Raw genomic sequence first — 15,348 nt, 5'->3', positions numbered from 1 at the left:
GAGTTGTTAGGTTTTTATAGGATACGTTATCCGTCTGAAGCCTTCAATGAAGTAGGAGTGGGTATTACTGAACTAAGAATGGAGTTAGGGCAGATCCTAGAGCCAGCCAGACGCTCCACACAAACCAATTGGCCAAGCCTCAGAGGTTCACTGTCCCACCATATGGTTAGTTCCCAAACTGGAACTAGGACCCAGCCCCACAGTGTTATTTTCCACTCCCCTCTCTCCCCTCTTTCCTTTCTGATGCACTATATCATTCCAGTGGTGTTTGGGGTTGGTCTTTTGTTCCTCTCTCTCTCTCCTCCTTCTCTTTTTCTCTCTCTCTCTCTCTCTCTCTCTCTCTCTCTTTCTCTCTCTCTGTGCGTGTACGTGTGCGTGTGCGTGTGTGTTCTCACCTTCCCCTTGTGGAGGCAAGCTTTCTCACATAGCTGGTGCACTGCACACTAAAGCCTAGCTGAGTAGTTCTCCTGTCTCCACTTCCCATTGTAGGAGTGCTGTGTTGGAGACTGACTGCATCACTGAATCCAGCGTTTCCATGTGGGTTACTGAGATCAAACTCAAGTCATTAGTTGAATGTTACACACTGAGGGATCTCCTTGACCATGCAAATCCATTTTTCAGAGGGTTTTACTTTTCATGCCAGCATTTATATTAACAGTCATGGTAGCTAGCCGATCTATTGGTTTATTATTTAAACAAACAATGGGTGTCTCTGCTAGGTACTTAGGTTCTTAGTCTGGGATTCATTTCAACTTGCTCTATTTTTATTATAAGTTCTCATATACCTTTTATTATTGTTTTGTTTTCATTTTATTTTGTCAGAAATTTCAGCACCTCTATATGAGTAGAGTTAGCATATCAAATATGTAGTGAAAATTGAGGTATTTTGGAGGCCATGGACATACTGTGAGAACTGTTGGTCTGGGCAGAATGACATTATGATGTGAGCCGTGTATGAGAGAATAACATAGTAGGAAATTAGATGAGCATTAATAGTGGTACAAGGTTCTCTGGACACCAACAAACCACTGTTCAAGTAAGACTCAACAAGCCAAGGTGGAGACCAGAGATGAGGACTTAATAACTACTGACCCAGGAGTAAGAAGAGGCTCCTGAGTGACTGTAAGTGTCAGAGACATTTTTATCATGTGGTCCTTCTGTCATGTGTGCTCTCAAAGTCTGCTCAGAGGCTCTCACTGTTTGTCCCTTTGGTGCAGCTGCCCTCTGACGCACTGTCTTGACACATCAAGGAGCTCTTTGTATTAAAGGTGTACACAGATGCTGTCGGCCTGCCTTTACACCTTTGCATTCTCATTAACTTCATCCAGCAGACACATCCCCCAAACAAACAAACAATTTAACCTTGCTTTCGCCCAGTAGCTCTGTAACTGACTCCACAGACACAGGACTGCAGGCTGTAGGCATGAGGAAGGGGAGGTCCTGGGGCAGAGAGGGTACTTTGAGGTCCCTGCTGGGGGAGAGTCCTTGACGGGGTCAACTGGGTCACTGATGTGCATTGAGACTTGGATTCTGATACAGGTGAGTATGCTCATTTTAAAACTTTCACAGCATGCTGCCTGTCCCGGGTCAGCTCTGTATGACTGCCTCAGGGCTTTCTGCTGTAGAGCCACCCTGTGCCTTATGCCTGTTCTTGCCCAGATGTTCTATGGGGCAACTTACCCTGTAGAGCAGATCCTTTGCTACGTGGTGTTTCTGTTTCCTTGGAGACAATAGTTGTGTAATGCCAAAGACATCAGACCTAGAGGGAAAGAAGCAACATCAGCCACAGAGTGCAGAGGACAGAAACTTTTCCTTGCCTGTATATTTCTGCTGCCTGATGGTGGTTGTGTTTAGTTTTGGCAAGATGTTAGAATCCTGGAAGATTAGAGATCTAGCAGTCCACAAAGCTGCTATCAAAGGGCTACCCACTGTATCTTTCCAGTCCAGTAGAATCACTGAATGTTACAGGGTATTTGTGTCTATTTTCAAAAACAAATATTGGTATCGACCAAGTGAACAGGTCAGAAATGACATCATGCACTGTGCTGGGCAGGAGCTTGCAGAAGGGCCATTTATACTTTCTCTTAAATTGTGTGTGTGCATGTGTAGTTGATGTTATTGTTTTGGGGGTCAGGTAGAAGGTATTTTGGCTGGCCTGGGACTCACTATATAGCCCCAGCTGGCCTGGAACTGTTTCTCCTGCCTCTGAGCCACCACACTGGATCACATTTTCTTAAATAGGAATATTGGTATTTCAGTAGATGAGTTGACACTTTTAATCCCAGCACTGGGGAGACCTAGGCAGGCATATCTCCACGAGTTCAAGGACAATCTGGTTTACATAGGAAGTTTCAGGCCAGCCAGGGTTATATAGTGAGACCTTCTCTCAAGGGGGAAATTTTTAATATTTCTATTTCTATACAGTATTAATAAACTTCCTCTTACATTTAATAAAGAAGATATTAACCATGCAAAGGTTTTTAAAGATAAATGGTATGTTTCTATGTATTGGATGATCTTCACTACTTTTTCATCATATTGGGTATGTTGGCCTGTTTATGTAATTCCAGCACTAAGGAGGCTGGAGTAAAATTAATCTCTAAGAGTTTAAGGCCAGCATGGCCTATCAAGTGAGACTCTTGTCTCAAAACCACATACACACAGGAAATACTGTTACATAGTTAATTTGCTAATTGTTTCATTCACAATTTGACCCCTTTCTAGAGCTAGAACAATTTTCAGCAATATTTTGGAAGTCGAATGACCTTTTCTTAGGAGTCACATATCAGATATCCTGCATATCAGATATTTGCATTGTATAACAGTGGCAAAATTAAAGTTATGAATTAGCAATGAAAATATTTTTATTGTTGAAGGTTACCACAACACAAGGAACTGCATGAGAAAGGTTGAGAACTACTAAGTAGAGAAAGACAGATTCCTCTCCATGTCTCTGGATGTAGTGTAATGGTGAACATATAAGAAATAATATGGGCCGGGCGGTGGTGGCGCACGCCTTTAATCCCAGCACTTGAAGGCAGAGGCAGGCAAATATCTGAATTTGAGACCAGTCTGGTATACATAGTGAGGTCCAGGCCAGCTAAGGCTACAAAACAACAACCTGTTTGAACCACCCCTTTCCCCAAATTACTTAATATGGGGCTGGTGAGGAGGCTCAGCAGGTAAAGGCACTTGCCTCCAAAACCAACAAGCTGGGTTTTTAATCCCAGGTACCCACATAATGGAAGGAGAGTCCTCCTGCAAGTTATCATCTGATATCCACGCATGTGCTGTGCTGTGCATGACCCCCCACACATAGTAAGGAAATAAAGGTAGTTAAAAAAAGAATATGCTAAACTTTTCCTTCCTGAAAATACCTCATTAAATAAGATCTATATCACAGATGGTTATGTTGAACTACTAGAAATAGCAATTGAGACATAATTACTCATTGATTGATTAACAGATTAATTGCAGTCTATTTAGATTACAAGTTGATTTGGAAATTACACATATCTCCTATGTGTTATTCATCTTGAATGACTATTAAAATGAACTTCCTGGAAGTCAGAGAAACCTCATCGGTGGTAAATATGCACAACATTTTTGCTACACTATAATGCCACACTGATCTTTTTCCTCAAAGATTAGCTTTATGTGCATTGGTGTTTTACCTGCATGAATGTCTGTGTGAGGCTGTCAGATTCCTTGGAACTAGAGTTAAAACAGTTGTGAACTGCCATGTGGGTGCTGGGACTTGAACCCAGGTCCTCTGGAACACCTGCCAGTGCTCTTAACTGCTGAGCCATCTCTCTAGCCCCAATTATTTTTAACCTTCTGACTTTCAAAAGACTACTTTTGTTTATTGTTGTTATGCTTTGGTTTTAATTTTTTTAAAGATTTTATTTATTCTATATATACATGATGAGTACACTGTCACTGTCTTCAGACACCTGAAGAGGATAGAAGATCCTGTTATGGATGGTTGTGAGCCACCATGTGGTTGCTGGGATTTGAACTCAGGACCTCTGGAAGAGCAGTCAGTGCTCTTAACCTCTGAACCAACTCTCCAACCCCCTGGTTTTAATTTTTTGAGATAAGGTTTTCTAGTATACGCTGTTCTGGAATTTACTGTAACCCAGTCTGGCATCAAATTCACAACCTTCTTCTTACACAACATCTCAAATGCTGAGATTAAAGGTATGAGCCACCATGCCTGGTTTAGTTTAATATTGAACTACTTTGCTTTATCAGGTCATCATAGAACCTATTAGGATAATAGGAGGTAGTTTGTAGCGTATATAGAGATAAAGAGCGAAGTGTGGTCTATTCAAGGGGGATATGAGGAGCCACACTTACCTAACTGTTGCCTACGGGTATAGCACTCTGTGAGAAGATAATGTCTCAATGATAGTCTTCAATAAGATGAACTTTAGGCTCTGCCTGTCTTAATATTTCACCAGGGCAATAGAATTCCCTTTGCCATAATGATAGCTAGTTTTTTTTTTAGATAATATATTATTTCTGCTTGTGAGATTAAAAAATAGGCTTATAACTCTTACCCTCCCTCTCCGCCCCTCTCACCCCATTCCCGTCCCCCTCTCTCTCCACGTTTTCATGGCTAGCCTCTACTCCTCTTCTCTCTCTCTGTCTCTGCTCCCTTCCCTTGCCCTAAATAAACTCTATTCCATACTAATAAAAAAAAGAAGAAGAAGTAAGAAAGAAAAGAAAGAAAGGAAAAAAAGAAATAGGTGTATAAATCTGTGAGGATAATGACTAAGTGGAAAGAAACAAATCTTGGGCTGGGCCTTGGACTGATGACTCAATGGGTTGTTTACTGTGCAAACATAAAGACCTGAGTTTGGATTCCCTTTCACACTAATGGGAACAAACAGACCAGAAAATCTTTAAAAGATGCCCAAGTGCATGACTGGATGCTGGCTGTCTAGGTGGAGAGCTGTGGAGTTGTGAGCGTGATGTCTGAAAATAAAGACTGCTCTGTGAGAGTGGGGAGCAGATTCCATACACAAACTGTGGAAACCAAGGCAGGGCTAAGGGTCTAGGGTTCTGAGGTCCTATAGAAGGGGCAGCCCTGACAGCCAGGGGCTGTCACTCTTCCACCAAGCTTTGGAGTCAGCTTTAAGCTTTTATCTTTCATCTGTCTGCGGCTCCCACGGCAGATACTCTATGTTCCTGTCCTTGGTGGCAGAGCCCCATCTACACAGTCAGAATTGCATCTAAATGAATTCAGAAAGGCAGAGCATGGGGCTAGAGAGATGGCCCAGCAGTTAAGAGTTCCTACTGCTCTTGAAGACCCAGGATTGTCTCCCAGCACTGATTTGTTGGCTCACAGTCCTCTGTAACTTCTGTTCCAGGGGATCCAATGTCTTCTTCTAAACTTTATGGGCACTGCATGCAGGTGGTGCATATACATACATTGTAGCAAACACATTCATATACATAAAACCCAGATCTTAAAATAACAAAAAGCAAGCTGTAACTGGCAATGATGGTCATGTGTTGATTGTTAAATTTTTGTTGGTTTTTAAAGTCAACAATCTGGCAGATAATTGGCTTACTAAATTTACTTATGTTGTTATACTGAGATTAGAAACCTAGATGAGCTTTGAAATTATGATCAAACTTTTAAGTCATTCTAAGTAAATTAGAGATACATTTTTGAAGAAGTAAGTTGAATGGTGCCACACACTAGTAATCCCATCTCTCTGGAGGTTGGGCTGCTGGAATATGGAGTTCCTAGCCAGACTACACTGCGTAGTAAGACCTGATTCAAAAAGAAAAGAGAGCAAAGACTGTGTGTAGATGGGCATTTATAATGCAGTAATGCAGTGTTATAATGATGTCATGGAGAGCTATTCTCTGGGACCATCATTGCTGCTGCTCCTTTGAAAAGGTTCCAAGAACTATGTTTAATTATTAAAAGCAGGAAAAGGGCATTGGATCCCCTGGAGTTGTAATTAGAGGTAGTTGTGAGCTGCCTCATGGCAGTGATGGGAACTGAACTCCAGTCCTTCATAAGAGCAGTAAGTTCTGACTGATAAGTTCTCTTTCCCACCCCACATGACTGGTTTCAATTTAGCCACTAAAAAGAAGTAACAATCAAAGCTAATAGAGGCACCAGACCACCAGGATTGAAGTCAGCAAGCGCCAGGCTGCCTTGGTTCACAGTGCAGGATGTCTCACAGTTTGGCTTTGTAACCTCTAGACTATGATAGCCCCAGCCAGGCATGTGGATCTCTGTGAATTTGAAGCTAGCTTTATCTACTTAGAGTTTCATGACTCCCAGGCTACAAAGAGAGATTCTGTCTCAAAAAAGATAAATACATACATAAATAAAAGCATTACTGCACTGTGTGCCTTCATTCTTAAATGTAAGGTTTAAATATGAATCCTGTACTAAGACTGGTACATGTTCAACACTCAATATGTATTGCTGTTGTTAAAGACACACTGCCCTGCTTGTTGGCTCTCTCTGAGTCACAGATTAGATTAAATACAAGGAAGAACAGCAGACTAGATAAGTAGAGTAGAAGATGCCAGTTTCCAATACAAGGATGGGAAATCCTGTTCCAGCTGCAAATGTATCTACCAAACATAACATTCACCAGGAGTTTCACTGAAGCTACCTTCACACATTCAGTGCACTCTAGTGTGCCATGTTCACAACGTGGTGCTGACTCACAACCAACAACTACTTAATGACTACTATGCTTGACATTTGAAAGATAATGATAAAAATACCAGCAAAGGAAGCGGGGGAGGGCACTGCGTCTGTGTGTGTTCCTGCTGGGCAGTGGTGGCACAAACCTTCTAGCACCCAGGAGGCAGAGGCAGGTAGATCTTTGTGTTTGAGGCTAGCCTGGTCTACAGAGTGAGTTCCAGGACAGCCAAGGCTACACAGAGAAATTCTGTCCCAGGGGAAAAGAAAACAAAAACAAAAATCCTGTATGTAGTTCAGTGATAGAGCACTTGCCTAGTATACCAGGGTCCTGGGTTCCACCCTATTTGGCACATAGGAGGCTGAGTCAGGAGGATTCCAAGGTCATCCTGGGCTATGATATAGCAAGATTCTGTCTCAAAACAAACAAAAGTCAAAAAACCTCTCGGGGTTAGGGGATGACACAGAGGGTAAGAATACCCACTGCACAAGCCTGAGGCCTGAGTTTGAATATAAAAAGCCAGACCCGTGGGGACACATTCTCCTGTAACCCCAGTGTTTTAGTGGGTGAAAACAGGAGGACAATTTCCATGGAGCTACTAGCTGTCAGCCTACCTCTAAGTCCAGTAAGAGACCCTGTTTCAAAGGAATAAGGTAGAGCATAGTAGAGTGGGATATCCAACATTACCTGGTACCTGCATGTGTGCCACTTACACATACATATATACATATACCTCTGCATTTCTTCCTTCTTGACACTTCCCTCACAGAAAGACTGCAAAGATTTTTTTAAAATGTGCTCTTCTGAATAGCAAATTATTTTCTCTCTTCTACCTATATCAACCATCTGCTTCTATCTGTTCATTTAAGGGAGGGGAATCTTATTAGCAAAAAGGAAACTTTATTATTTTTTATGGTATGTGTATGGCTGTTTGGCCTGTGTGTATGTCTGTGTACCATGTGCATGCCTGGTGCCTGCAGATGCCAGAAAGTAGTGTCCGATCCTTAGAAACTGGAGGTACAGACAATTGTCAGCCACCGTGTGGGTGCCGGAAATCAAACCCAGGTCTTCCAAAAGAGCAGCTAGGCCTCTGAACCGCAGAGTCATCTCTCCAGGCTGTGAGAGCCATTTTCTAAGAATGCTTCAGTGCTGTTGCTTTCGTAGTGGCCTGCAGCTCTGGTGACAATTCCATTCTGTGGACCTTCTTGAGACTTGCAAGTGCTAATTTTTCACTGGTCAGTAAAGCCCCATTTTCTCATTGTTACAAAGTAGGAATCTAGAAAGCATGTAGATTTGGGGGCAGAGTATGAGAAGTTTCTAGAATACAATGTAGCTATGAGTGTCTGGCTTTCCACATTAGAGAAGAGGCTTCTCTATCTATGAAAAGGTAATAAGTAGTTGGTTGTGATATCTGCCAAGAGATATGAAGACTTTGGTGGCCTCAGATCAAAGAAAATGCTACAGATCATGACATTTTTGTCACATGTACCCATGTTCAAGAAATCAATTTTTCTCCTGTATTTATTTCCTCTGAGAGTGTCAACAGGAAAATGAATGCAGTGGTTTCTTTAATACTGAAGTAAAGCAGATGACTACATTTAATTCCAAAAGCAACATGAAATGTCATTATTTTGGAAGTGAGTGGAGAGCCCTTAGCGTGTGAACAGCTACCTCTGACTTGGTTCCTTTATAGGAATTATCTCCTTGTTTTAAGCAGAACAATTGATTTTAAAAAGACCCAGAGGTAAAAGTATAAATTTAGGACTAAAAGTAAGCCAATCTTTCCATTCTATTTCACCATTAGTCAACCTAAAACAATTGATTAATTGATTATTACTCAGTGTAGCCATTAGCATTAACAGGCTTGAAGGGTTAGGTGTTTGTATGGATACAGGGAGTCAGATGGACAGCTTAGAATTAGAATTTAGCTTGGCAAGGTACATTTCTGTTAACAAGCAGAGTCAAGCCAAGCACTGTGGTTCAGGCCTTCTATCACAGCACTTCAAAGGGGGAAGCAGGGGGCTAACTTGGACTATCTGCTGAGTCCCTGCCTTCAAAATAAAAAGTCCTGAGACCTGACTCTGCCCCAAGTCTGATTCAATTCATGTTCCAGTTTAGATTTCCTCCTTTAAATGGGAAATTATTTTTTTAAAGGTTCCCTACTGAGAAATGAAATTAGCTTGAGGAGAGAGTGGAGGTGCATGGGTAAATGGAGAGAGAAGTCTTTCTTTTCCTCTGGACCCTCTGGAACTCCCTGAACTAATTCCCCAGAGCCTTTGCATGAATGTACTGTGCAACCTGCAAAACTGGCAGTCCACAGGCAGCACTGACGTAGCTTCTTCAAACCATTCTGTGTAAGTCACTCTCAGCAGCACAGAGGACCCAGCAGCTAAATGAGTGTTTCTTCCTGGAGCTTGGACAACTTACCAGTGGTTACACCACTCCTGACAATGGCACCTCTCTCCCCAACAGCCATTAAGTCATATCTTGAAAAGGAGTCTAATGGGTAGGAGCAAGTGTGTGCGCGCACACACACACACACACACACACAATTTTTAAAGGAGGAGTAAAACCAGATTAATGAAAACCAGGAGGTACAAGCTGGGCTTGGTGATATATGCCAGCCACTCGGGCTGCTGAGGTGGAAGGATTTCCATTTTAAGGTCAATCTGAGCTCCATAATGAGACTGGTACATCAAACAAGCAAACAGAAAGTCAGGGTAGGATTATAGCTTATCGGTAAACTACTTGCCTAGGATGTACAAGGCACTGGGTTCAGTTCCCAATGTACCACCACCATCAAAAGAATAGGTACAATAGGCAAGTTAATAATTTATATTCTTTTATACTAAACTATAAAGCAGGAGCAAAAAAGTTCCATCTCAAAATAGGCTTTTGTGTGTGTGTGTGTGTGTGTGTGTGTGTGTGTGTGTGTGTGTGTGTTGGGGGTGGGGGTATACTCCACTCACTATTGGCCCAGTCTGGCCTGAATCTCAGCTTTCTGAGTCCTGGAATTCCAGGATATGCCAATACACCTTAGAGTAATGTCTTAATAATCTGTTGCTTCCTACTATCCCACAGTTCTGTAGCGCTGTGGCCTTGTGAGTGAGAACCCCTTCTTGTTGAATTTATTCATCTTGAAAACTCTGTATCTGAGCCCACCGCTATCCTGCCCTAAACACATCAGGAACTGTAGCTGGTGCTTTGCTCACATTCTTCCCTTGCCTCCTCCAGTCCTGGTAATTACTAATGTAATGTAAACGTCTTTTCTTTCAGTCCTCCTCGCCCTCTGACCAATATGAATGACACCGTGGTTAGCCACATGTCCTCTGGAGTGCCCACTCCCACCAAGAGGTAGGTATGTCTTATACCTCAAAGCTGAGGACAGACTTCTGCCAACTATGTGATTGTGCTCTCAGAAACAAGACTTGGTCCAAGCGCTCCGCTGGACAGGAAGGCTGACACTCTTAATCCCGCTGATGGTCTCCTAATATCATTTTCTGTTTTTATTTTCAGTCCCCCTTCTGACTCTAATCCAGCTGTTGACATTCAGCCCTGACTAGTGCCACAAGTGGAAGTACTATTGTGACAAGCAGCAGTGTCAGAGTAGATTAGGCATATTTGAGATCTTTATTAGCATTAAGCACAATTTAATAATCATAAGTTTAAACAATTTTGCATTTGAATTTTTAATATCAAAGATAATTTCTGCTTCTGATCATAGACTGATAATCTTTTATAAAATATTCTAAGTCATTCTGTATATGGTTCATAAGCACTTATGTAGAAAGGCCCAAGACCTTCAGTCTTAGTTATGCAAAGAATTTGCTTTAGGGTTCCTTAAGGAATGAAAATTCTAAACTCCTTTTTCTTTTTTTGTTTAATTTTTCTCTTGTTCACAATTCTCATAGGCAGACTTAAAAGAGCTATATTGAATGGCATACTTTCTATTTGATTTAAGCTGTTCTATGACCAGAGCAATACAGAAACTCCCTCACGGGCACAACCATTAAAGAATTCTTTCAACAGTCATCACTTGAAAAGGAGAAAAAAAAAATCACAGCATTCCAATTCACCCAGCATGACCTCCCATCCATCCTCCCTGGAAGAAACCAGAGCACTCTGTGCCATATGTGATGAGCACTTTGTGTTAATGCAGCTGCAGAAATAGGATCGTCCTAGTAATAGTCTGACTCTGTGTATGATCCTGAAGGCAGGAGTGGTTGCTCCTATTGGCTAAAATCTCTTAGAGTAGCGTTTCCCAAACCTGCAGAAGAGATGAATGCCCTGGGGCACTTGTTAAAAATACACATTTCAGGGACCGTGTCAGACTCAATGAATCAGAATCTCCAAGAACAGGATAGGGAGAGGCTGTGTGTTTAACAAGTTCTCCGGGTGATTTTTGTCATCAAACCAGTTTGGGGAATAACCTTAGCAGGAAGCAGAGGAGCTGGCTGCCAGGCTCCCTTAGAAAGAGGACATAGAGACTGAATAAATCAGTGACCTGGTGAGACAGCTCTTGTCTTTGTGGAGACCCAGGACCTGGACCAGGTAAGACACTGCCTGCTGCCTCCTGAGGGCACATCTAGCAGGGAGCAGCCATTCGCTGGAAGCAGAGCCAAGTATGAAGGGCGAGGCACCTGAGTTTGGATCTGGCTCTCACCTGACTTAGACATGTTTCTTTAATCTATGGGGCTGATGATGACATCCACTTTGTGAGGCTTACACGAGGACTTAATAAACTGCCTATATTATTTTAGAGGCAACTGGAGTAAGAGACTCAGTGAGAAAGACAGAATGGGTTACAAATTATGTCCCCAAGGACCCAGAATAGCCACCTGCCCTATCCTCAAATATATATATTAAAGGCCATAACATTTAAATCCTATAATCTCCACTGAGAGTATTCTTACTTCAAAACTAGAAGACAGGGCAGGTTATTGAAAGAATTGAGCTTGGAAATGTCTGTTAGCTTTAGTAACTTCACGTACTGAGCTTCATCTGGTTAACTTCACCTGGTTAGCTTCATCTGAGTTCTCATAGTTTACTAGCTTTGCTCCTCTGCATCACCAGAGTACCTGAGAGCTCAAAAGTCAGGGGGTACTAGGGTAAGATGCTAGGCTTTCAGTGATCCCAGGTGATGCAGGAGGTGATCCTAGCTGCAGGAGGCCATCAGACAGAGAGTGTCTTTCTGACAGTGTTTTATTGCCTGGGAAGATCAACAGAAGGGTCTCTGTACCTACATCAACCACAGACATTTTCACAGACAAACCATAGGCTTGCTGTATTTTACCCAAGACCCAGCTACCAAGGTCAGTCTTAAAATTATGACTGCCATTTTTTAGAGCTGGATCAGACAGTAGAATATATTCCAGATTAAGACTTTATTATTATAAAGTCAGCATGTCAGCTGGCATCTTGGTCTGTGTGAAATTAGTCCTAGAGCAGACATTACAATGTATCCATGGCAACTAACAGGGCTATGCAGCTTGGAGAAGCACAGCTCAAGAGAAGCTGACATTGTACCCTGGGTACATAGAATCCTAGGGGGTTTTCATGTATGCCCAGCAGGAGGTTGTGAGATGTCACATGGATAGTAATAGTTAGTACATGTGGCTTTTCATGGTTCCAATAACCCAGGAGTCTAATTGCAGATAGTGTGTTTACTTTTGCAAGGCTCAGCAGAAATAACTACACTCCTGCTCTTGAGTTCTTGAGTGTAGTCAGACACATACTTCCAATCTGTGCAATCCAGGTGCGTAATATGTCTTCCCAACATGAAGTCTGGTGGTACTGAGGCAAAAGTCCTGAATGGGACAGTGGTACTCTCTTTTTTTTAAAAAAAAAAAAAAAAAAAGCAGTTTCAGATCTTAGTACAAAGTATAAATCATAGACAAGATCACACAAGAAATGTGTGATGTGGTTAAAAAAAAATGGGAGAGCATTTTAAGCAATTTGGTTTCCAACTTTTTTTTTCCATCAATTTACTTTTTTTGAGGTAAAGTTTCATGTATTCCAGCTGGCCTTGGTCTACCTCTTGAGTGCCTTCACTACACTACCTGCTTTGTGGTTCTGGAGAGCAAAGCCAGAGCCTCATGCATGCCAGGCAGGTACACTTCCAACTGAGCTACAGCCTGATCTACCTTTTGTAGTAGGCAATGCATATATGAATGGGTTTGACTAGAGTTGTCAAAAATAGTACTATATTAGCCAAAATAAAAGATACAGGTGACTTTTGAAATGGAAAAGATTCTGACTGTTTTGTGAGAGGCTAGAAATTATATTCCTGGAAGTTTATTCTCAGTGGATTTGCTCTTTGTAATGTCCTCAAATAGGGCAGCTGGAGAGCTCAGTGGTTAATCATGCCTACTACAAAATCATGAAGACCAGAGCTTGGATCCCAGCATCCTCTTAGGCGTCTGGTGCCCTGCACACATCTACCTGTAGCTTGAACATTGCGAGGTGGAGATGTAAGGACCAGTGGGGCTTGCTAGCTTCTAGGCTAGCTCAGAAAACTAAACTCCAGGTTCAGGGAAGAGACCATGCCTCAAAGGTCAAGAATGATAGAGAACTCTGGGTACAGCCTGGCCTCTGCTAAAGAGCACGCATGCACATGGATACACACACATGCATGTGAGCTTGTATACACACTTGCTCTTTTTTTTAAAAAAAAAGAGATTTATTTATTTTGCGTGTATAAGTATTTTTCCTATATGCATATATATGTGCACCACGTGCATGCCTGGTGCCACAGATACTACAAAACTGTAGTTACAGTGTAAGCTGCCTTGTAGGTGCTGGGAATTGTACCCAGGTCCTCCAGAGGAGTAGCCAGCACTCCTAACCACTGATCAATTTCTCCAGCTTCACACACTTATTCTTAAATGCACACAAGACACATGTACACTTAGATACACACCGACACACAATAGATCAACTTTCTTTTTAAATTTCTGGATATTTCTACAGCTAAAAAGAAATTTTGTCTTTGCCTTAAACTAAATAGCTTCTTTCATTTTCTTTGTATTCATTAGAATAATAAATTTAAACAATTTTAAAACAGGTTGAAAAACTTTGAAAACTTAAAAAAAAAATCAGAAAGAAGTTTATTCTCCTCTTCACTGGGCATTCTGCTCCCTGGCCTGCTTTTCCCTCAAGGCTCAGCATGTGGACTGAGCTGGTGCACAGCTCTTCCCTGTTCTAATCACCTTATATCCACATAGATGTGGGAAGTGAAGTTAGTATTTTATTTCAAATGTCTTTACAATTTTAGCTTTAATTATTTGTGAATATTTCAGTGCTTATGGTTCTATGGAAATTTCATGTGACAACAAAAAATACCTGAAACTTTTTGTTTTGTATATTTGGTTGATATGAATTACAGCTTCTTATATATTTCAAGGGTTTTATTGCTTGTTGTTTTGTTTTGTGTTATTGAAACAGGTCCTTGCTGGCCTAGACTGCACTGTAGTCCAGGTTAGCCTCCAAGCTCGACATCTCCTGCCTCTGCCTCCCAATTGCTGAGATCACAGGCGTCGAAGCACAACAGTCAGCAGATTTCAGGCGTTCAACCCTAACTGTAATGGGTACAAACTTCCAAAGCCCAGGCAGAGGGAGAGAGGGAGCACTGGACGCACGCTGACCTCAGCACAGGACACCACCTATCACTTACCCCACCTCTCATCAGCTGTCAACACTTTTCTTCTTACTGCCGGCAGATAGACACACATACGCCATTGAAGCAGATAGTCCTGTGCACACCAGAGCCACGGCCCTCCAGGGGCCATGCTTTTCTACCCTGTGATTGTGAAACATCCAAGGAGGGATTGTTGGGGCCTACACGTGTCACTGCCCATCAAGGGTCAAGGCCTTGATATCTGCATCATCAAAGCAAGGATAGGAGCATTTCTTTAAAAATAATAAGACCATATTGACAAGAAAGGTCAAGGTCCAGGACAGAAAATCGATAAAAGTTGCTATTCCATGCATAGCTATGTTCATGTGTGTACACATGTACACACACACACACACACACACACACACACACACACCCCTTCCAAGACTTGTTTCTGCTCCCAGGCTCTTTGTCCCGTAGGGCAACTCTGTGCAACTATAGGTGCCCTCACACCTTTGCTTCCTGGACCCTTTCTGCCTCCTGTGGAAAGTGCCAGGGTGAGGCTATTCAGGGTGAATCCATTGGTCACATCAAGTCTGAGTGTCTCTTGGTGACCCTTCAATCCTTTAACTCGAGTACCAAATAATATACTTTTTTTCTCTCTAAACTATGCATTTTAAGTTTTTTCTCCAAATGATCTGCAATTAGACTTAGTGTGGTTCTATACTACACACCTGTTATCCCAGCACGCTGGAGGCAGAGGCAGAGGAGGCAGAGGAGGCAGAGGAGGCAGGGGGCAGAGGGCTGGTAGTTCAAGGCCAGTCTTTACATGAAACCCAGTCTCAAAAAAACAAAACCAAAAACCTCAAAAATGCTTTTAATCCCAGCACTTAGGAGCCAAAGGCAGGCAGATCTCTGTGAATTTGAGGCCAGCCTGGTCTACAGAGTGAGTTCCAGGACAGCCAGGGCTACACAGAGAAACCCTGTCTTTAAAAAAAAAAAAAAAGAAAAAGAAAGGAAGGAAGGAAGGAAGGAAGGAAGGAAGGAAGGAAG

General features: G+C 42.2%; 1 protein-coding gene across 3 annotated transcripts in view; it reads left to right on the top strand.

Moving 5' to 3' along the window:
• The window catches only part of Dtnb (dystrobrevin beta), a 204,225-nt gene that overhangs the window by 121,438 nt on the left and 67,439 nt on the right, over positions 1 to 15,348 (top strand). For all 3 annotated transcript variants that reach the window (XM_028778099.1, XM_028778098.1, XM_028778097.1), the window contains exon 10: positions 9,957 to 10,034. In XM_028778099.1, coding sequence (XP_028633932.1) covers positions 9,957 to 10,034 — 78 coding nt within the window. The remainder of the gene's footprint in view (positions 1 to 9,956; positions 10,035 to 15,348) is intronic.

This window comes from Grammomys surdaster, unplaced genomic scaffold (assembly GCF_004785775.1).
Source record: "Grammomys surdaster isolate TR1022 unplaced genomic scaffold, NIH_TR_1.0 324, whole genome shotgun sequence".
In the NCBI taxonomy this organism is placed as follows: Eukaryota; Metazoa; Chordata; class Mammalia; order Rodentia; family Muridae; genus Grammomys; species Grammomys surdaster.
Note: the sequence above shows the minus strand (reverse complement) of the source record. Positions and strands in the feature narration are given on the sequence as shown.